This window comes from Anas platyrhynchos, chromosome 3, assembly GCF_047663525.1.
Source record: "Anas platyrhynchos isolate ZD024472 breed Pekin duck chromosome 3, IASCAAS_PekinDuck_T2T, whole genome shotgun sequence".
Taxonomy (NCBI): domain Eukaryota; kingdom Metazoa; phylum Chordata; class Aves; order Anseriformes; family Anatidae; genus Anas; species Anas platyrhynchos.
The window spans coordinates 113,503,846-113,525,939 of NC_092589.1; the positions used below are offsets into that span (position 1 = coordinate 113,503,846).

Consider the following 22,094-nt stretch of genomic DNA (forward strand, 5'->3'; position numbering starts at 1 on the left):
GCCCTGACCGTCCCCTACCCGGCTCCTGATTGGCTCAGCCGGCGGGGCGCTCCCTTTCTGATTGGTTGAGAGCGGCCACCCCGTGTCGGCGGGGAGCCGGGTTGGCGTTGCCGCGGGCTGTGAGGGCGGTGGGCGCGGAGGGATCCGGCTGCTCCTCGGTCTCGCCTCACCTCGCTCCAGCCGGGAATGCTGCCGGTGGGTGCCTGCCCTGGGGCCGGCGAACCGAGCCGCTGCCCGTGCGGGGGGTCCCACCTCTTCCGAGAGGCGGGAGGTAGTGGGGAGGGACTATTTCCTCAGGCGGAAGGACTCGGGTAGGGGGATGTGTGTGAGGCGGCTCTGAGGTGCGAAGGGCGCCGCCATTTTCCTACCGGACTGGCGCCGTGGTTTTGCCCTGAGGCGCGGTCATGGCTGCTGACCTCGCCTCCTCTGGCGGCTGCCCAGAGCTTCCCTGGGGCTGGTGAGGGGATCCCAGCTTGGGGGTCACCCCTATGAGGCCGGTGAGGGGTTCCCCACTCCGGGATGCCCTGGTGAGGGGGGCTCGGGGCACTGCTGTCCTGCTCTGGCTTTGCCTCAGGCTTTAGGCTTTGCCTCAGGGCCCGGGAGGCTGCAGGGCAGGGTGTGCTGGGACCCGGTTCTGCCCTTGTGGCCCTGAGGGGACCCTGGTGTTCTCAGTTACTGATGTCCCCAGGCAGTGGAGGGACCAGGTGGTGGAGGTGCTCTCCAGATGCCTGCACAGTATCAGTTGTAATGCTTTTCCTTCTGTCACAAACCAGCAGTCTGGGTTGTCTGCCCAAAACTGGCAAGGTTTCAAATCATGTCAAAATGCCAGATGCACTAAATCTCATTCACAGTCTACCAGGTCCTGTTTGTAGGCTTGTGCCCAGTTTGCCTCAGAGGCTGATGTTCCCCTGCTGCTCTCCTCCTCCAGGCACCTGAAGGAATAAGGGGGGGGCAGAGCCACCAGGAGAGGTGCCCAGCTGTGCTTGCAGGGGGTGACATCCCTGTGTGATGAGGAGAGGGGAATATGTGTAAAAGATCTCTTAAGAAATAGCAGCTGATCATTTTGTGTATGTTGGATGCGTAATGAGCTGGTTTTGCTCCAAGTACTCAGTACTTTTTTTTTTTTTTTCCTGCTATTTGCAGTGGGACAGCTCTTTCCCTTGGAGACGAGCATTCCCTTCCTTTTTGTACTTCACAGCTCAACAGCATGACTTGGTCTTAAAAAAAAAAAATTAGCATGCTCGTTACATCACTTTAGAATTAACTAAAAATTACAATGCTATAAATCTTTATTAAAATTGCTGGAGGCCTGATGAGAAACAGAAGATTTTGAAGGAAACCCTTTTGGAAAATTTCGTATGCATTAAATACTGGTCCTCACGCTAGTATGCTCTAATGCATGAAAGTTTCTTTAATTTAAACAGCATTTCTGTTATGGGAGAAAAAAATTTACATGAACATGGTGGATTTTTACTTAGCAATTTTACTATTTCTTCTGCCTGTAAGGATTTTTTCTCTACACACAAGCAACAGAAGTAATCTTGCTTTGCTTTTTATTCCTGTTAAGCATGGTAATTGCACGTTAGGTAATAAGTTGAAGTGTAAGTTGTACTTAATAAGTTAAGTGTGGTTGGACTTGATCTTGAAGGTCATTTCCAACCTTTAAGATTCTGTGGTTCTGTGTGAGCCTGCAGGGCAGCTTCTCTTAATGGCTTTTGTCAGAACAGGGGCTTTTGAGAGGACTGAGGCATGTGTGTAAGGATCCTTACCTTTTCTCACAGAAGTGATTAATCTGTCTTCCAAAAGTTTCTGCAAAAACCTGTGTTTAGGCAGAGCCTGTGTGTGGATTGGAGCACGTGGGAGAACATTCTGTGCTGCTAAACAGAACTCATGAAGCAAGAGAAACCTTTAAAAAATGATTTTTAATCCTGCTGACAGCAAACCGCAATGCATGTGTATCCAGCAATCATTTTAGTTAGTCAGAGATATTCCCAGGTCTGATCATAATAGAGCAAGCTTTTATTTTGAGCTGCTTTTTGCCTAAATAATTCTGTAAATACATCATTTCCTGGAAGCACGGCCTCTCCAGTAAATCTGAAATAAGTAGCATTTTAAATAGGAATTCCCGTAAAGGCTATTTTATCTCCATGTTTCTCCTGTCTCCGTTATAAATCAATCCAAATGTACTGGTAAACATGTAATAGGGGAGATGGAATTTCCTGCTTGGTATCAGTTAGTACTTTAGTGTAAGCTTCATCTGTCAGAACTTTAAAAACCACGAAAATACAGCTATCCCTTTGGTGGAACGTCGTGGTTATTGGAAATCACTTTTACATAATTGAAAAAAGCACAAAGGATAGAAGTAAAAGGAGGTGGAATTTGATGACTGAAACGTTTTCAAAGCTGGCAAGCATTCTGGAGTAATTTGTGAATCACTTTGTGTCTTGAAACAAAATTTACTGCCCATTTATCATGGAGATGAGAAGAGACAGTTCCTATCAGAGGGAGTATCTGGCTATAAACTCGATACTTCGTCTCCCTCCGTTTAACTTACTGTGATACAAAACCACTGTTGGCGTGGGCTGGCAGCAGGTAGAGTTCCTTTGGAGATTTGTAACATCATTTGTCTGGAATGCTAAGGAAATCAGCTTCTTCATGTTTATACAGTATTTTTATATATTTCTGAATGTTTTCATGCTTCTCCCAGACTCATCCGACAATGTGTGCTGTGAGTAGCCCAGAGACTCCCTGGCAGCAGAGGCCGAAGTGCCCCAGCTGTGTAACGGAACAGGAGCAGCAGAAGCTGTGGCAGGTGAGTGATTTTCTGCCTGCCTTCAGCTGTAAGTTCGTCTGTGAAGAACCAGAGTTCAGGACACATGAAACGAGGACCTGCAATTGGGAACGCAGGACATGTGGGTGTAGTTGAGTTCTTGTCTTGGAAACAGCACCTGATACCCCCTGAAGTTCTAGCCTGCCACCTCGCCTGTCCTTCTGCTTGCCAGGGCTGGCACTAGCATCTGCCTGAATCCATTAGAGTCCCACTTAGCAGCAACATTCCTGTGCTTTTGTCTCTCCCTCCTAGGCGTGCTCAGAAACGTGTCTCACAGGAAAATGCATGTGCTCTGTCCTTTCAGCATCCAAGTCCTGTGTGAACCTTCCAGAGAAATCCCCAAATTTAATGCTGGTCAGCAGCACCAAATTCAGAAATGCTATTGCAGCCTGTCTTAGGTACGCATGACTAGGCTGCAGACTCAGTAAGTGGCGGTTTGATATTACAAGAGCTGCTTCAATTGACTGCAGAATTGAACCTAGAGCTATGTTTATTTGAAGAAGAGTGTCCAAACCATTCAAATCGTTGCTCTAAATCAGGATATCCTGATCTCCATTGCTTCTGTTCCACGTGTGTGGAATGTTCTTCCCCGGTCGTGAAGCTTCCTGCGAACGGCTGCAGGATGCTTTGTTCCTGCAGAGGAATGATGCTGTTTGCAGGGCACTGTGGTCTGAAGAGTGTAGGTGAACTTTTGGTTATATTCCAGTTTGTAGCTTGGTCATGGATCCTAGATAAGAACCTGATCTCTACAAAGCAGGTTGATTTTTTATGCAGACCTTTCCCTTTGTTTTTTTTAATTTATCCAGAGGTTCCCCTCAGCCCCAGCAAGGAGCAATGCAGCGAACACTTTTGACTGCAGCAGATTCTTTGGGAAGAAGAATGCCACCAAATATTGGCTGACACAGAAGGGCTTACGTCACGTGAAGGTACGAGTGGAGGAATGAGGTAGAATGGAAAGTACGAAGGGAGGAATGGAAAAGGGTTGTTTGCAAGGTTCTGTCAGTCTCAGATATCTCTGTCATTGGGAAGCAGAACAAAGAACTCTGAAAATAGTAACCTGGGGGGGGTTATCAAGCCCTTATCTCCCTGTGAGGTAGCTTTATTGAGTTCCATCTGATTCAGTTTGCTGGAAGTTTCCACATGAAACCTAACCAAGCTTGGGCCTAGCTCTGTGCAGGTGCTTCAGAGCTGTGTCACCCTGAAGGCAGAGTTCCCACCTGCTCCCAGTGCTCTGAGCGCGTTCTGCTGATGTTCTGCTCATGGGGAGATGCCTGGGCCTGCCTGGTTTTAGAAAGCTGCTGTGATTAAGTGATGCAGATATGTCAGATGGAACATAACATGCAACTTTTTGCAGATATTAGAATGAAAGGGCCTTAATACACACCAGAAATTCAGATTTCTCCCTTTTTTTTGATGGTCCTTGCCAGTTCCTGCCCTGTCCTCCCTGCCTTGCTTCAAGGACTGTGTCCACAAACGATAGATGAATTTGGTCTGTATTGCCTGTGCTCCTTCACTAGGTGCCGGAGTTGCAATTAATAAGCTGGACGGTGCAATAAATTACCTATTGTCATGGTTTAACCTGGCCGGCAGCCAAACACCACGCAGCCGTTCGCTCATCCTCCCCCATCCCTCTCTGGGACGGGGGAGAGAAATGGAAAGTTAAGCCCGTGAATTGAGATAAAGACAGTTTAATAAGACAGGAAAATAATAATAACATAATAATAATAATACAACGATGACAATAGTACTACCACTAATAATATGTACAAACAAGTGATGCACAATGCAATTGCTCACCACTCGCTGACCGATGCTCAGCCTAACCCCGAGCAGTCCGGCCCCCTCCCCCCGGCTAGCCACCCCTATATATTGTTTAGCATGACGTCAGATGGTATGGAATACCCCTTTGGCTAGTTTGGGTCACCTGTCCTGGGTCTGTCCCCTCCCAGCTCTTACTGCACCCCCAGCCTGCCCGTTGGCAGGACAGAGCAAGAAACTGAGATGTCCTTGGCTTAGTATAAGCACTGCTCTGCAACAATTAAAACATTGGGGTGTTATCAGCACTCTTCTCATCCTAAGCCAAAACACAGCATTCCACCAGCTACTAGGAAGAAAATTAATTCTGTTCTAACTGAAACCAGGACACCTATTTACAAATCAGGTTGACAACAGCAGAGCATTTCAAGGGCTGTTGTTCTCAAACCATATTTTAGTATCCTAGCACTCATGATCTGCAGAAAGAGTAAGATGAGGGTGATGCTAGAGGAGAGCTTGGCTGATGTCCCAAAAGTCACTGAGATTTAAGATGCAGGCAAATTTATGAGCAAGGCAGAAACAAGACAGTTTCCTGCTTTGGAAGTCTTTTTCTTGTTACCTTTCTTCTTCCACCTGTTCTCCTTCGTGGAACTCCTGCACTCCCAAAACGCTGCTGCTGCCACATTGAATCCAGCTCCTCACAGCAAGGCCCCCTGGCTGTGTTTCTGCTGCCTGCCTTTCATCACAGCACAAGTAGTTATTTTGAATTCAAAGGGAGCTCTCACTCCTGCTTTTACTTCTTGTGTTTTGTTGGCGTTTTGTCAGGCAGCCCCTGATGAAAGTAGAGGCATCATCGCTTCTGCTCAAGCCATCTTGGACAGAGAAAATTATTTTGTGAGGGTAAGAAGTGATTTGTCTTTTCTCACTTGCTGTGTGCTTTCCTGCATGTCAAAAATTTTCTCTTCATCAGTGAACTGTGATAAAATATCGATTATCTGTATTCTTGGAAAGTTAAATTTAGAAGCACAGGATGGGACTGAAGTGGTAACACCTGAAATAAGAGTTTGAGAATCCTCTCTCTTTAGTGACTTAGCTTTTATTTTGGGGGTGGGGCCTCTGAGTAAAGGCCACAAGGGCTGACCTGATCTAGCAGACTGCCCCTGCTGGAGGAGATCTCCTTCTCCCACTGCCTCTCTTGCACTGTCTGGTGCTTATCAGCCCCCCACGCTGAACAGATTTCAGCTCACTAACCTGGGGTGAAAAAAGTGACTAGTTCTTAGTGTTGCACTACAGCTTAAAAAAAAGAAAAAGAGTGCAAAGAAGAGCTTGGAAGAGGAAAGAGGGAGGAGCAGAAAGGAGGATGGAGAGCAGGGCAGCAGTGCCCAGTCAGATCTGATTAGCCAGGCTGTGCAGCCACCCCCAGGGACTCATTAACATGTTGGGCCAACGCGCTGTATGGGTTTTATTTTCCATCTTTCACTTAGGAGGTGGACAGGTATTTGAGGCACAATGATTTCTTAAATCTGAGGAAGAAGGAGATCCTCTACAAGAAATGGCTTGAGGATGTTTCAGAGCCGCTGCTGCAGAAAATCGAGGACAAGATGGGCAGCCAGTCGAGTGACGAAATAGAGAAACGGAAGGAAGAACAGCTCGCCCTCTATTTAAACTACTGCAAAAAGAAGGTATCGAGAAGTAAATTTCTGTCATAGAAGCAGTTGCTTGTAGAGGGCTGTGAAACATATTTGTGCCTTTGGGTGCTACCGGTCAAGCTTTATAAAAGGAAAAAAGCTGGGAGCAGACACCAGCAGTTTCCTTCCGTGTGCATGTGGGTGAACAGTCCCAGCAGGTGGGTGCTGTTGCACAGTGCTCAGCACTCACAGGAATCACAATGGCTGTATGAAATACTTGTGTCGCTCTGAATTTCTCATCCCTGTTTACCAGATTCCGTGGCTCAGCTGCCTGCATCTTGGGATGGCACGCCTAGAGTAAGAGCGGTTAGATATCTCCCAGGGACAGAGCAGGTTTATATACAGGGCATGCTTTTGTTGTCAATGGAAACCGCTGCACAGCGGATTTATGTGGCTGTAAACAAGCTTTTACAGTCCAGAAACGAAAACCCTGGGGGAGCTGTGGTGTTTTAATGACAGCAGATGGTTTATTTTTTCGAAAGCCTGATGTGAAAGCCCCATGCATTTAAACTGCACTTAATGACCACGGGCTGGATCAGTCCTACTCCCGAGGTCCTGGCGTTTAGGATACATTGGGTGTGCGCTGTCCTTATCTCGGTCTGCATCAGCCCATCCCAAAGCTGCTGTGCCCGGTCAGGGTGCCCTCCAAAAGCCATGGCTGGCGCCCTGGGACATGCTCTTCTCCCCAAACAGCACCAGTGATAAACCTCCAGTCTCTTTTTTCTCTCTTCCCTCTTCCTCCTTTTGCTCCCTCCTCCACGTCTCCCACCACTTTGCCTCTTTCTTCTGTCCGACTCCCCAGTGCAGTCTCTTGGCTTTCTTCCTGCTGTGTGCTCCCTCAGGGGACTGCCAGGCTCCAGGGAGCTCAAACCCTGTGGCACTGCCCAGGCACTTGCTGAGGGTCTGGGAGCAGCACAGGCTCTTGGGGCCTTGTTCCTGAAGGCCGCCATCAACACAGCCCTCTCTTCACTCACTGTAGCTCCCATTTTTGGGGTCTGAATGTGTGGTGCAGCACTCTCGAACTGTTCAAAGTGTGGGGTTTCCAACTCTGAGCTTGAAATCACAACCACCAGCCTCCAGAAAGAACTATACAAGGCTGATACCTCGATGGGCTGGATGCTCCCTCCTTGCTCAGGCCCCTGGAGAACTGTGTCCACAGGAAAGCTGGAAACGTTCATCTGAAGGAAAAATGAGGCTGGTGGGAGCTTGGTCACCTTTTTTTCTTGTTAAGATGTTTCCTTCTCTTACCAAAACCTTTCTCCTTGAACAGAATTTCTATTACCTAGCCTGCCCTAGTAGCGATTATCATTTTAGACTATATTTATTTCTGTATGCTTTGTGAGAGCACTTCTAACGTGTTTATGCCTGTAATAAATTAAATTTGGTGTAGGTATTTTCCTGCTGCGCTTCAGTCACCTTCCTTCTGAGGCACAGTGTGTGAAAATTAGGAAACCCTTTTTATTTTTTTACTGCCTCCAATGTGTTGCTTTTGTGCTATGCTCTGTGCTATCCCCAAAAGCTTCTGAGACCTGACCCTCTACCCACTTCTCCTGCAGGGCTATGTGGCTTTGGAAACTTATGACCCGGCGGAGTACGACCCGTTCCTCCTGCAGAGAAGCACAGAGTGCTGGAAGGTGCCGTGCTTGGTTAGCCCTGGGTTTAGGTGCACCCTGTAACCGCAGGAGGTTAATGTTAAAGAGGAGGCAGCGTGTTCCTGGCTTGCTGCTCTGAGGCTGGCTGAACAAATGTGTTTCTCGAGAGGCAGCACAACAGTTAGAGTGGATAAGGTCTCTCTTATTTGGCTACCTAGTAAAGGATTTGCTAAAACATCAATTTTATGGTGCCAGCTCCCACTGTATTTAAATCCAAGAGCGCCTGAAAATGATTTTCACTGGGAACACGGTGTGAATCCACACTACTTGTATGTCAATTATTAGGTTGATTCTCCTCTGTGCTAACCTTGAAGCTCACATTTGCCTGACTTTGAGACAAAATCCTTGCAATCCTCACCTCCCTCACAGGTTTCAATACCAGCCTTACAGGACCCTCTGTTAGAAGCCATTCAGCGAAAGTTTGTTGAGACAGGCATTGTCAAGCAGTGCGAGACAGGTACCTTAAATGATCGGTGTTCCTTGGAAGCACTTTCTGGCACCTTCCTCAGGGCAGCAGGTGCTCACATGAAGCATTTCTTTCCGTCAGGCAGGCTGTGCTCAGCCAGAGAGGTGAACGAGCTCAGTAAGGCAGAACCGCCGCTGCTTCCTCTGAGCCGGCAGCGCATGGATGCCGTGGCCTGGCTGAAGATCCCTCCGCTCTACATTGCAAGCGAGGCCCACCGGACCAGGAGGTGAGAGCTAATGTGTGTCTTGAGAGGCAGCACAACAGTTACAGCGGGTAAGGTCTCTCCTGTTTGGCTAAAACTGAAATTTTATGTTGAATTCTGCGTTATTCTGAATTTCTCATGAGAAGGGAGCATCGGTGGAGGGAAAGCCCTCAGGCATGGATTGGACAGCAGGGTATATTAACGTAGAGCACTGCTGGTCAAGTGAAAGTAAGTGGCTTTAGGGGAAGATTTCCTGTGTTCCCTGTATGCAGCCTGGAACCAGCCCTAGAGTTCAAGCCATGGAACACCTTCTGGATGCTTCACTGCAAGATCTGAAAAGATTTAATGTTCTGTAGTGGTTTTTATAACTATTACTTTCTAGATTTTGGGAGCAGAGTAGGGTCATATTTGTGTCACAGAGCAGCTGAGGTTGGAAGGGACCTCTGGGCTCAAAATACACCAGAGCTCACTTATGCTTTGAGGATATGATACAAGACAGAAAATGAATTGCCAAACAGTCCCTGGGTATGTGCTTGTACTGGAGCACTCACCACCTGGCTTCCCTGGGGTATTCTAGCTACAGCTGAAGGCTGTTCAGAAAATGGGGCTGCAGCAGCTCTCAGCTTTTGTAGCTCTGAGCTGGAGAAACACAGAGAGAGAGAGAGAGAGAGAGAAACATTTGGGATCAGGGAAGAGTGATTTTTTTTCTAATTTTAGTTGCTGACTTTTTTTCATCCCATGTCCCAGTGCTCTGGTTTCCCCCTTTCTGAAAGCCCTCTGGCTCTGCCATCACAGTGCAACACTGAAAGGCAGTTTGCTCCCCGGTGACAAGAAGAGCCGAGCTCACTGGGGAGCGGATGCCCTCCCAGAGCCAGGCCCGCTCTCTCCTCTCCGCCCCTGCCCTGGAGTTTTATGCCCAAGGCCTTCTCCGGTGTAATGCTTGGAGCAATTACAGGCTAACGGCAAGTTCCAGAAGGAAAACCAATCACAAGGACAAACATTTCCTGGAGTGACTCAGTGTGGCAGAGAGGTAGTGCAGGAAGCTGTGCTGTGCTCTGCAGCCTTAGCCCTGAGCGAGCTGCCGACGGTTTGTGTTTGTGTTCACAGGCTGCGAGTCGTGGAGCACCACACAGACAGCAAGAGCTGATGGCACCGGTCCTCCAGCTGACTGCCGCGGCAAGCAGGGCCATCAGAAGGTGCCATGTGAAAATGTGCATTATGTCTGCCAAAGCAAGTGGTAGCAGGCCAGGTCTCCCCAAAACCTGCAATAAACTCATTGTCTGAAACGTCTGCTTCTGAACTACTGTTACCAGCAGCCAAAGGAAGGTAGGAGATGTTGCTCCCATCATTTCCAGTTTCGTGTTATCCCCACGTCTGGCTCTAGCTACAGCTCCCGAGCCTGACGCATTTCATGTTACCAGAACTGGGAATATCAGCAGTGTGCACAGGGAATGGCAAAGCCTGCACTTAGCTTCAGCTGCGGCCGTTTTGCACGGAGCTGAAAGAGGTCTCCTGGGGTGGTAAGAACAAGCTCCCTGGGAACAAGAAGGAGGTGCTCCTGCTGATGTGCATGGTTTGCACGAGTGTGCAACAGAGCTGCTTAGAAAGCACTGAGAAGGCTATTACGGGCCCAACAGCGTAGCATGGTGTCTGCTGTGGTCCTTGTCTCCCTGCTGCTGTGGCTGCACAGGCGCTCTGGTGGCAAGGCCTGAGCACAGAAGCAGCTCCAGTCTCCCACCGTACAGACACAGTCTATCAAGGGTTGCCAAGATTTAGTTTTATTTAGGATTAGAAATACTGAACCACAGAAAACTGTTAAAAGTAACAGAGGTTTACTCAGCCCTGTAACGGGGGGGACACAGATGGCAGTCAAGTGTGGATCTGTCGACATTGGGAGGTATTGCAGCACCCATGGAAAACAAGGGCATGCACTATCCAGAACTGCATGCTGTGCTTTTTCAACAAAGCAGTTAAAGGAGGCAGTAAATGGTTACAAAGTATCAAATCCTTTACATACTTTTTTTCCAATCAGCCCAGGTTTTGGTGCCAAGAGAAAGTTTTTGCTTTCAAGCCGTCTCATTTTACAGACTCCCGTTGGGCTAACAGTTCCCCCAACCAAACCTTTTAAACTTTTAATAAACTTTTATTGAATTTAATCCTAGAAGCTTTTCTCATTATTTCACATTCCCTTGTACAATAAAATATACTTTTTAAAAATCACTATGCATCAATAAACATCTGTAGACAAATTACATTAATAAACTTATATTTTACTCTCTATATACATGTTGGCAATGTCAAAGCTTCAAGATTCACCTGGAGGTCTGCAAAACCAAGGAAATGTACACAAATAACTTACATTTAGGAAAACCAAGAGATGGAGGAGTATTTTTCCACATTATTGTGGGTCACAGTATTTAAAATATTTTTTTTTCTAGTAACTCTTTACAACCACATTGTCTCAGCAGAGAATGATTAACCAAACAGAAGCAGAAAGAAAAAAAATCAAGTTGCAGTTACTGATTTCAGTGCAGAACTAAGTCAAGTAAAAAACTACACTTGATTCTTACAGAATATACAATAGAGTGGAGACCTCTCCAGTGCTAAGGCTTCTTCAGCATTTAGTCCTTACAACTACCGTCCTGAGGCAGGAAGATTCCAGTGGATATCACTTTTCAGGTTTTAAACGGAATGATTCTAAACTAAACCATTCCTCAGTCTATACGTTAGACCAAGTGGTAAAATACACGCGCGTTTCGATGCCACATTTCTGCTTAATACTTTATATGGCCCTGAAAAAGGAAACATTGGCATCCAAAAACAACATTTTCCAACATAATAAAAAGGCACTGAGCTATAGTACTGTACATACAGTAACATCTGTGTTTGCATAGATCGACAACAACTTTGAACGCAGCAAGGGAAACAGTAACTGAGAGGGAACATGGAAGCAGCAGGAATTCTTGCTCAATAACCAGCTTAGGGCAAAGAATCTTTTGCAAAAAAAAAAAAAAAAAAGTTCAGTCTGTCAGTTTTGTTTGTCCTTCATAAATTAATAAAGTGTTCTTAGAGGAGTGTTTTCTGCTCAAAAAGCTGCAGGTCAAAACGGACCCAGACTTCCCCGGTTGGGACTTCATGCAGCAGTAAGTGTTTAGTCGTGGGGCCTTTGCTCTCTTGTTCCGTTCGGATTTTCGCTACCGGAACTTCAGTGCGACCCAAAAAATCTGTTGGGCAAACAAGTAAAAGATGTCATTAAGCAAAGACACAAAGCTTAGAAAATCTGAAAGCAGGAGGTTAACCAGCAGGGATGGAGACCAGCACAATTCAGTGCAGCTCGGGCTCTGACTTCACACCGTAGCTTTGGCTAGTCACCCGGTACTACTATTGTTAATGACTTGAACTTTCCTTTCTGCAACAATTCAAATTTATGACAAGTGACAATCAGGACAGAAAGAGCAAGCTTATAGCCAAAGGGATTCAGTTCTAGAGCACTGCTCCCAAGCTTCCTGGCTGAGTGGCCCCCAGCTTTGTGTACATGTATATCAGCCAGCAGTGACAAAAAAGGGTTTTTTAGAAGACAAAGTGCTATGGTGTTAGAATGGAAAATACACCTTTATGTCACAGTTTGATCCAAGGGCTTTAAAAATACAGATTGCTCTCAGTAACACAACTTCCAGTGTTTTCCATGTCAGCATTGAGTGATGGAAGCGATTTACAAGTCAGCTGCAGTGCTCCACGGACCATAAAAAATGCAGTATTTGGGCTCAGCCACCTGGTAATTAGGCTTGTAAGTCATTCTTTTATACAAGAACAGCAACCTTGAACAAATAATGCCACAGCGGGTATAGGGTCCAATTCAGAAATGAAATGCCCTCTTTCATGGCCATTTCATATATAAGCATGAGAGAGTGCTGTTGCAAGGTGCATTTAACAGGAACTCAGCTCTCCAGCTGGGAGAAGAAGCCTTCCAGCAGCCACACGTCAGCTGAGCCACAGAAAGTGTGTTTGCAGAGGGCAAAGTCACATTTCCTTGCAGGAGAAAAGACGAAGAAGCTATAATCCAGCTCGGCTCAAGGCAGTACCTTGCAAATTGGCAGTAATTAACCCTGTGTCAAAGCCCTGAAGAAGCACTTTTGAAGAGCACCAGAAGCTACTGACTGCCAAAAATATGTTTCGTTTCCAAGAGAAAAAAAAAAACCAACACACAAGCTTATCAAGCTACTGCAGTGCAAATATAACCTAAAGTATTATTTCCAGGCACCGCCTACAATGACAGAGAAAAACTGCTTTCAGTTTCTGTCTCCCCAGCTTGACAGAAAATACTTCTGCTTCTGATGCAAAAGCCAGAGTGGGATCAAATCTTGACTGCTGGGGCTATTCAACCTCTTCAGTAATTAAGTATTTTTTCTACACAACGTTTCTCAGGAAGCAAGTGTATCTGCAGGCTCTGGAGCCACTGGTGAGGAACTCTGTGTCCCTAGTCACAAAAATGTGCTCTTTTCCTAAAATAAAGGCTCATGCACTTACCATCGGGTGAGAATTGATCCCTGTCGAACATGGTGATGCACAGGACATCCTGATACAGGTCCTTAATGAAGAACTGGCAGTTGAAGTTCCACTTGGGGTTCAAGGTGTCCTGCATGGTCCTTGTCGTGTAGCTCTGAGAGCCCATGCTGATTTCACAGTAGGGGTTGCTCTTCCCTAAACACAGAGGCAGCAATGAAATCCCTCAGCAGCGCAGAAACCTCCCTCCTCTCAGTGAGCCCTGCCAGGCATCGCAGCGCTCTGAGCCTCCTGCCCGCACTCACCGTTGGGCTTACAGGCCTTTAACTCCGTTGCTTCAATCACGTGCACCATCAGGCGTCCTATTCCTGAGGTCTTCTGTGAGCGAGCTGGGAACGACAAGCCAGAAATAAATGGATTGGCCGTAACCAGAAAAACTGGCAGCAGATCTGGGGATCTGAGAGTTCCCACACAGACACTGGGGCATCCTCCAGAACTGGCCTTGCTCCAGTTTCTGGCAGAGGTGAGAGGGGAACAGGAACTTGGTACCTTGATAAGCTTTTTCACGTTTCTTCTTCTCGGTCTCGATGTACTGCTCGGATGCTGCTTTGATTTTCTGGACCCAGGCAGTACTGCAAAGAGCAATCCCTATGGTGAGCGCTGTACCACAAGCAGGGAACTCCTCATCATCGCTGACTTTGCCCCAACCTCTTTCACCATTTTTCCCCCAATGGATTTCAGAGGCATTGCAAGTGAATTCAAGGACTACTACAGAGGTTTTGGATTCAATCTTATGCCACATTTCCCTATCAGCCTAAATAAATGAAATCAGAACTGCTGTTTTGTTAAAGTCTGCTGGGCCACATCAAAGACTGACTAGGACTGGGGAAGAATTTTATGGGATGCGGGACTTTGCAGTCCCAAGCTATTCTCTACAGCTAGGAGCAGTCGGTGTGAACCTGGATTCCACTGCAAGAGTGGCCACACAAGAAGAACAAAGTGAAAGAAAGCTTCCCATTCAAATCAGAGGAATTTCATGTCCTGACTGGGAGGCTGAACCCTGTCCTGTGAGCTCAGGACCCCCCTGTCTGCTCACTGGAAACAGCCCCAGCCACGTTCAGGAGGGTTCATCTCACACCTGCATTTGCGCTACTCACCGCTCGTTAATGTTGTCAGTTTTAAGCGTGTAAACTCTGTCGATGTGCGATATGTGGAAAACTGGCTCATCGCTTGAAGGATCCGTGGGCAATTTCACGAGGACTTCATTAAGGAAGACAGGCTGAAGGGAAAGAAAACATCAGTGTAGCAGTGGCACCAGAAACTTGACAAGGATATTTAAATACACGGTTTTCCTGGAGGGAAAATTAAAGTTGACACAGGAAGAACAACCAGATCACGATCACCATAAAAAATTGCAACAATGGACTAAGAAAAAACTACTCTGTCAGTAAGCCTCACGCTGTCCTCCTAGCTTCGGAGCTCTGTGAAAGGGACAGGACTGTAAGCAGAGATGTAGTGTGGAACTGGAAATCCTGCCTGCATAGAGCAATTTTCCAGGTTCCCTGTCTGAAAGCAGCCCTGATACTGAACTTTATCTCCCCAGCTCCAAAATATTGAGCACACTGACCAGTGAGCACATGCTGTGTGGACACAGAGACTGAAGTTCTTAAAAACTTGGCTCATGCCATTGTTTGGATTCCTAAACAAACATGCATATGTCAAAAAACAGCTCAAGCCACTGGAGACCTAAACAATCAGTCACACTTTAGAAAGGCACAAGCACGCTGCACCTTCTACTTTTTTCAGAAGGTCAAGTACTTTCTTGTGGGTGCAAAAGCTTCCACAAGCTTAAGTTAAGCCTCCTGATTCTGAACATGATGCTGAGCTCCTCAGCAGCAGAGTAGACACGATGCTATTTCTGCTCCTGCAGCACAAAGTGGAAGGAAGCATTCATTCAACCAAGACAAAGAAGCCCGTCCTTTTCAGGGGGTTAAATTGAATGACATTTGCATGTTCTGTTTGCCAGTACACGCCTGTGTGACAGCAAAAGATCAGACAGATGGTGAATCCCAGCAGACAAAACAGCATTCCTCAGCAGCAGCCGGGTCCCACCGGATCAATGTGACCACGGGGGCATCTTATCTCACTCACCATTTTGTACATTTTGAACTGGGAGTTGGATTTGGGGCTGAAGAGTTTGTCGGAGCCAGAAGAGACAAATTGTTTCACCATGTAGGTGAGCAGAAGGAAGTCGTTGAAAAGGAAGCCGTACAGCTCCTTGCTGCTCTTCGCCTTGTAGAGCTTGCCACTGTGCAGGAGTTTCCGTGGTCCCAAGCAGTTCGTCAGGGAATTGAAAACTGGTTGCTACAAGAGAAAAAAAATCCATTAGCGGCAGTGAATTAACGCAGGCATCAGTCCTTGCTCCTCCTCACAGTGAAGACTGCTCAAACTGCTCAAAATCCTCTTCTCTTTTGCTTAATGAAGGTGGAGTTAAGAAGAGCCCACAGAGTCACGAGTTGCTCTGCTCATTTAGCTATCTAAATGGTGTTAGTTTTACGCTGGCAAATGGAGGTTTCTCCACTGCCAAAACCAGGCACAAACAATGGGGACTCATCGTACTACGGCTGCGGGCAGAATTTAATAAAAGCCTCTCTGCCAAGGGCTCAGCAGCGGATCACTTCCCAATAACAAATATGAGCAAGCACTCCCACTTCACCCCCGTGGCCCTTCCAAAATGAACAGCAGAAGCCCCGGCCGTGCAGCGCAGCGGTGCAGCTACCTCAGCGAGTCCTTCACACTGCACGTGGGACTGGATCCACTCCAGCCTGTCCGAGTTCTCCTTCTCACGCACCCCTTCATTAACCTGAGAGCACAGCTCCTCCGCACGCTCCAAGGCAAGCCTGAGGTTACTGTGGTCTGGGTGATTTTCTGGAGTATTCTCTAGAATCTGGTGCAGAAAAAAATGGGAGAAACCAAGACAAAAAGAGATATAAGCAAAGGAACTATTTCTCCACACTCTCAGAGAAATCCCTGTAAAGGGATAATGCTTTTCTACTTTTGCTTTAGAGACCAAAATCAAAAGCATTCTCCCCCAAGGCTTCACTTGGGGTACTCACACTCTTTATAATCAGAGGGTAGCGCGTTATTCTTTGCATCGGCTTCAGGAGGAAACTGGAGAGGGGCATTCCTTTGCAGCGAGGGTCCAGGGCGAGTTTCTAGGGTGCAATCCAGAGATTTAACAGAGACATTGCATTACTCATCAAGGAACAGTTCCTTCACTGCACTGAAAAGAGTCTGATCAGATTTACTTTTTTTCAGGCACTCCAAGAAATCTTAGACTTTTAGGTCAGCAAAAAGCACAGTTCACTGGAACAAACAGGAAAGCCAGCACTGTCATTGTGCTCAGGTGCTTTGCCAGAAAAATCTGTAGCATCATTGTTCACGTGGAGTCCTGACGTTCAAAACCATTCTAGCTTTTATTTTGACATAACGTGCCTCACTCAGGTTGCAAAAACAAACCACAAAGCAATGAAAGAACCAAAAGCCTGATGTCAAAGGTTCTGGCATTTCTCCTTTACAACCTCCTTTTTCTCTCTTCAAATCCCCAGCATCAGCTGCAACACGGCAGCAATTATTTATTTCTATATTTATTTTTTATGCTGCAGCCCCACCATTCAGACACCCTGCACACACCCCACTGGTTTGCAAGTTGCATGACGTGTCTGGGACAGCAGCCTTCTTGTTTTAACTCTGCAGACTCCTTCGACCACATGTATTTTGGGAAGGTACTGGCACTGGCACCTTGTAAGGTTAACCAGTACACTGAAGGAACGAGTGGCAGAAAGGGAAATGGAGCAATGCACTCATTAAAGACATACAAAAAGCACACACAGTGTTATCCCTGGAAGGTTCTTGTCTATTTTTGCAAGATTTTGTTCTCTGGGTTATTGCGACCTGGTCGCTGCTGGTTAGACAGGCTCCTGTCGTTGAGGAAAGGAGAAGGTACGAAAGCTGCTGAAGAAGATACCTTTAAGTAGTCTTTGAAATCAGCATCTTCATCAGTTTTCTGCTGCAGCAACGAGGCCCCGTTAAGCTGGCAGCTGCAGAACCGAATGTAGGCCTGCATGTGGGACAGTTCTGCTGCCAGGATGTCTCCGATCATCTGCACGGGCATTTTTTCTCCTCCTGTTTTCTTACGCACTCGCAAGGCTCTGGAGAGAAAAGAAATCACCATCCAACACTGCTGCAAGGCCTAAATCAAAATTCTTACAACACGCAGCTGCGAAAGGATGCGAGCCTCAGAAGTTCAGGCTGCAGGAAGCTCAGCGTGGCCTGAAAGATGCCTGACAGGGTCTGCATGACTGAGACACCCCTTTGAGGCTTCCAGGACAACTGCTGTGTTCAAGCACCATCCCACTACAGTACACCGTTAGCCACCCTGTCTCCCCAAAGATTATTTTTAGAGAACAGAAGGTGGCTTTGCAGAGAGCTGGGGAGAGCACCTCCCATGCTCGCTGTTTGCTGCAGGGCTCTGTTTCTAAGAGACTACAATAAATGTGCATCGGTTCTTGCTGTTTATTCCTGCCTCTCTCTTGTAACAGTTCCTTCTTTCTGAGATGCTCTGAATGCCTTCAGCTGTTCTGAATGCACACGTACACAGCAACTAATCGGCAAGGACAGAAATATTTACTGTAAAACCAGAAACGTCCTGAGGGAAGGAACAAGAGGATAAAGAGGAAGAAGAAAACACAAAAGGTGAAATTCACAAAAAAGTGAATTCTTACTTTACAAGACAAAAATGTAAGTACTCACTTCAGCAACTTTGTATTTGACATGATGAGTTCCTTCCAGTTAACAAAGATCAGCCCCATTTCCCCTTCCGTGAGGCAGCCTGAATCAGCCATTGGTTTCTGGAAAACCTGTGGTCAAAAAAAAATCATAAAGGTGAGAAACTCTCCAGAGACAAAACCATGCTCTCATTTAGATTAGCCTCCTCTCATTTAGATTAGCAGCGATCTTGCTTTTTTTTTTTATGAACGCTCAGTGCCCAACGTCTCCATGGAAGACAAAAACAATTCTTCTCCAGCTCTTGTGACAGCCGTGCCTGTTTTTCCTACATGTGTGACCTTGTTCTGATGGTGGCATCACCACTTGTGAAGCTGGGACAAGCACTGGGACCCACAGACTGACCATACAGCCTGAGAGCATTCCTGCAATTTCAGTCAAACGCTGCACACACTGCACCTGTCCCATGCCCAAAGCGGTCACAGTTAGCTAGCATGTAGAGCTACCCCTTCCTTCCTTCCTCCATGCAACACCTCCGGATACCAGAACACCTGTGCAACTTGCTCTATTTTAAGGTTTAACACTCCACCAGTTACTTTATGTAGAGAGACCAAGACTCCCGGGACCTTCTAATGCTGACCCACCTACCAGGGCAGTCTTGCTTCTAGAAATAAAGTCAGAGACAAAGGCAGACGATCAACTTTCATGGTACTTTCAAAGTTTGTCATGAGCCCATGCATCTTTTCCAGACAACCCATCAACCTTTGCCCCTCATCTTTACACTGAGCGTTGGCCCAAACTCTTAAGAACAGGGTTTGGAAAATCCTAAGGTCTTTGTAGAGCAGTGTCTTTCACAGCGTGACTTTTTAGCCTGTTGGGTGACCACGTAATGTTCACTAGAAAAGGAGGTGCTCACACAATGTCACTTTCTTCCTCTAGCATTTCCCAGTTCCTCAGGATCCCTTTACTTGCTCCTATTCTGTAGGACCAAGGTGGTGTTTTTCTAAACGCATTTTCACGCGCACGACATCTCACCTCTAAGACAAGCTGGAGGTCGTCCATGTACCTTTCTTCCGTCTGGATGAGTTCATGGATGTAGCCCTGTCTTTTCCTCTCTATGGGTTGCATAGTATCAAGGCTTTGGAGATCAGCACACCCTACAAGAAGCAAGCCAGGAGTTTAGATCCCGCTCAAGCCATCACATCTGATGATTTAACAAAGCTGCATCAACACAGACCAGCCCATGACTCAGACTATACACACAGCTCTTCTGTTTTGGGTTTCAATAAAAACCACAGTGTAGTGGTTAGCCCCCTCCCCTCTTTGTGCCAGGTTTCATTCTGTCACCTTTTTATTTCTTCAAGCATCCCTTTATGTTGAGCTGTGATGCAAATGAGAATTCCTGACTTCACGTAACTCCATTGATCTTATGTTTTTTTCCCCTCTTCTCCTTTTCTGCAGTGCTGTTTTCAATCACAGTTGTGATTTTCTCTTACCTTCCACAGTGTCTGTTGTGAGATGAAGTCATCCAGAATGTGTCTGGCATTAGTTCATGACACTGCACCTTTAACCTCCACCCCATTTCTAAAACACTCTGCCTTGGTCATTAATTTACTCTATAAACCACCAGCAGAAGTTTGCAAACGTGTAATGCAAAATTCATAGTTGCACAAACCTCAGAGTTGCACAACTTCTTTCTGGTTTAGAAACCAAATGAGCCAGGGATACGCTGAATTGGTTTGATGCATTAAGTATAAACAATCAAAATCATGCAGAGGAACACACAGACATCTGGGGACACAAACCCCAAGTTCTCTATGCTAACATGCAGACCCTACAGCTTCGTTCTTTCTCCATTACACATTAGTGGACATAACAGCAGTGATTGAAATTTAGTAACTGAAATGAAAACCGGTAAAAGCAAAGTCAAAGTGGTGAATATATTTAGATGGGTAAAGGAGAGTAGGTGAAGTCAAACTCTGATCCATCTGTTGACCATCACGTGCTAGCAGAGCACTGCAACGTAGCGGGGAGGGGAAGAAAAGAAACAATTACAGAGTATTTAAGGATATACATCTCCCATTTGATGTGGCTGCATCAGATTTGGATGAAATCTGAACTGGATTATGTAGAATAACAGAAAGGACGTGGCAGCAACTCTTTTAGACCAGGCGTTTCTAGGGGAACGACAACTCTTTGACAGTGTACAGGTGTAGAGAAAGGCAGCGCGACCTACAGCCCCGAGGGTTGTGCCTCCCCTGTCACCCTAACGCACCCAGGACATCAGAATGAGGCTTCATTCTGTTTGCTGCCGGTTTATAGACTTGCCTGTGGGAAGACTGCCCTAAACAAGGACATGAAAATGAATAAATAATACAGTTGTAAAAAAGGAAAAAGGAAAAAAAGCCAAAAAACAGGGAACATTTGGCTGAACTTGATGTGACAGTGGCTGAATGTGAACTTCCAGATTTGTGTCCTTCTTGTCAGGCAGGCACCCAGCTGCTTGGAAGCAGCAGCATCCTTCAGCAAAAGAGATGGCCACGCCAGAGAAACACTCGTCAGATGAAGTTTTAGGAAACCACTCAGAGTATTTTAATGGGGAAACCCCTTGGGGCAACACAAAGAGTACAACAGTAAAGACAACAGCTCGATTTAAAATGAGGGCTTTTCACTTCTACCATGTGCCCTCCGGAAGGATCACGAATCTGAAGCTTTCAAACAAGACTGAAAAAATGCTGCTTTTGATGAAGGGATCTGGGATTTCAGCTCTTCCAACTGTGGAGAACACGGCTTTCAGACTTAATTATTTCCAAAGTTAAAATCAAGCCAAAATCAGAAGAGAAAAGGGAGTAAAGTTATAGATCAAACTGATTCCTATGATCTCATCACCCATCAGTTTTTACTTTGTCCAACTTCTGGATTCTAGTGTCATTTCTTAGCATGCGCAGAACCAAATATAAGCCCAGCTATGCGGTCCTGAGTGTTCCTACAACTGACAAGTCCTAATTTTAGGCCTGTCAGGTCCTTGCACAATAGCCAGACTTTATTTACACAGACTCAGACCTTAGATCTCAGCTTTGGCCAGGTGTTTTTTCCTTCTGCTGCGAGGTACAGCGCTACAACCGGGCAGCAAAGCGCTACAACCGGGGCAGCAAAGCACTGAAGCTCTCGTTGGTGTTTGCTTGTACCACAGCTGTCTGAACCACCCACACCCTTGGGTTTGTGTCTGTCTCCTGCTAAGTCAGGCTGAAACAGACTCTGGGAGGCAAACACTCCTTTTATACGCACCTAAAATAGATCTGATTTATAAATCTCGTTGTCAGGCACAAAATCACAGTTCACGTAGTTGGCCCCTGTACTAACCTCGCCTTTGGACTGCCTGCTTTTGGGATCGGTGGATGAACGCTCTTATATTTAAATCAGTCCAAAAGCTCTGGGTTTTGATGGCTCTGACGATAGTGGCACAAAAACATAGCTTGGAATCCATACATCTGATTTTAGAAGGCAAATTTTAGGCCTTTGGATCTAAGGGGAAGAAGGTGAACGAGGGAATACTGTGACGTGCCTCACCCTCGCCAACCTTTCTCCAAAGTGGCCGCGGCAACCCCTTGCAGCAGGGGTGTGCCCACAGCTCTACCTCTCTCCTCCCACATTCCTGTTCCCTCCTTTCCCTGCATCACCGCTGGCACTTCGCTGCCTCCCAGCTCGCAGCCTGGCAGAAAAGGAATCCTGAGGGAGAAAAGGAAAACAGCTGTTTTCTGTGAGCCCAGTAGCCAGGAACGTGCGTGGAAGCGAGAGGAGCGCCCTATTTTTGGCAGCAGAAAGCTGTTGCCCTGGCTTCTGCCTTGTGAAGCTTCGTCGCAAGCTCCCCATACAGCTCGTAAAAGCAGAGGGTTATTCGGAGAGCAATGCCTGCCACGGCTGTGGTACCTTTCATGTTAAATCCTGCTCTCCAAGATGGGGAAGCAACTCTGTCGCAGCAGCAGGGGAGAACGAGCTGGAGAGTTTATAAACAGGAAATCCCAGTCTCTAAACTTACGTTTAAAATTACACTTCCCTCTCCAAATATACCTGAACAAGAAATACTTTCTTGCTACTAACTTATTTAACCCTGCTTGGAAAGCTAAAGCTTCGTAGTCCAAAGATGTTCTACCCTGCATGAGATTCAAACACTTGAAAACCAGGGGCAGAGGGGACCTTTCAAATTACTGAC

General features: G+C 46.6%; 2 protein-coding genes across 13 annotated transcripts in view; one reads left to right on the forward strand and one right to left on the reverse strand.

Moving 5' to 3' along the window:
• The first annotated feature begins 37 nt into the window (after positions 1-37).
• FAM228B (family with sequence similarity 228 member B) lies at positions 38-9,879 on the forward strand. 5 transcript variants are annotated; one of them, XM_013093391.5, is made up of 9 exons: positions 38-195; positions 2,708-2,812; positions 3,637-3,756; positions 5,411-5,485; positions 6,070-6,267; positions 7,830-7,919; positions 8,295-8,382; positions 8,473-8,617; positions 9,701-9,879. In XM_013093391.5, the coding sequence occupies exons 1-9, from the start codon at positions 187-189 to the stop codon at positions 9,738-9,740; spliced, it is 870 nt and encodes a 289-aa protein (XP_012948845.1). In that variant the 5' UTR covers positions 38-186; the 3' UTR covers positions 9,741-9,879. The 5 variants fall into 5 exon arrangements, with proteins under 5 accessions (XP_012948845.1, XP_012948851.1, XP_012948843.1 ...); XM_013093389.5 differs by lacking the exon at positions 38-195 and adding an exon at positions 310-527; XM_013093392.5 differs by lacking the exon at positions 38-195 and adding an exon at positions 310-497.
• Positions 9,880-10,350: 471 nt separating this feature from the next.
• ITSN2 (intersectin 2) overlaps positions 10,351-22,094 on the reverse strand; it is a 78,532-nt gene continuing 66,788 nt past the window's right edge. For all 8 annotated transcript variants that reach the window (XM_072036507.1, XM_072036508.1, XM_038177371.2 and 5 more), the window contains 11 exons: positions 18,917-19,038; positions 17,909-18,015; positions 17,124-17,307; positions 16,213-16,311; positions 15,876-16,043; positions 15,248-15,460; positions 14,254-14,375; positions 13,646-13,728; positions 13,402-13,485; positions 13,121-13,294; positions 10,351-11,817 (listed from right to left, as the gene is read on the reverse strand). In XM_072036507.1, the coding sequence (XP_071892608.1) occupies positions 11,660-11,817; positions 13,121-13,294; positions 13,402-13,485; positions 13,646-13,728; positions 14,254-14,375; positions 15,248-15,460; positions 15,876-16,043; positions 16,213-16,311; positions 17,124-17,307; positions 17,909-18,015; positions 18,917-19,038 (1,514 nt within the window). In that variant the 3' untranslated portion in view covers positions 10,351-11,659. The remainder of the gene's footprint in view (positions 11,818-13,120; positions 13,295-13,401; positions 13,486-13,645; positions 13,729-14,253; positions 14,376-15,247; positions 15,461-15,875; positions 16,044-16,212; positions 16,312-17,123; positions 17,308-17,908; positions 18,016-18,916; positions 19,039-22,094) is intronic.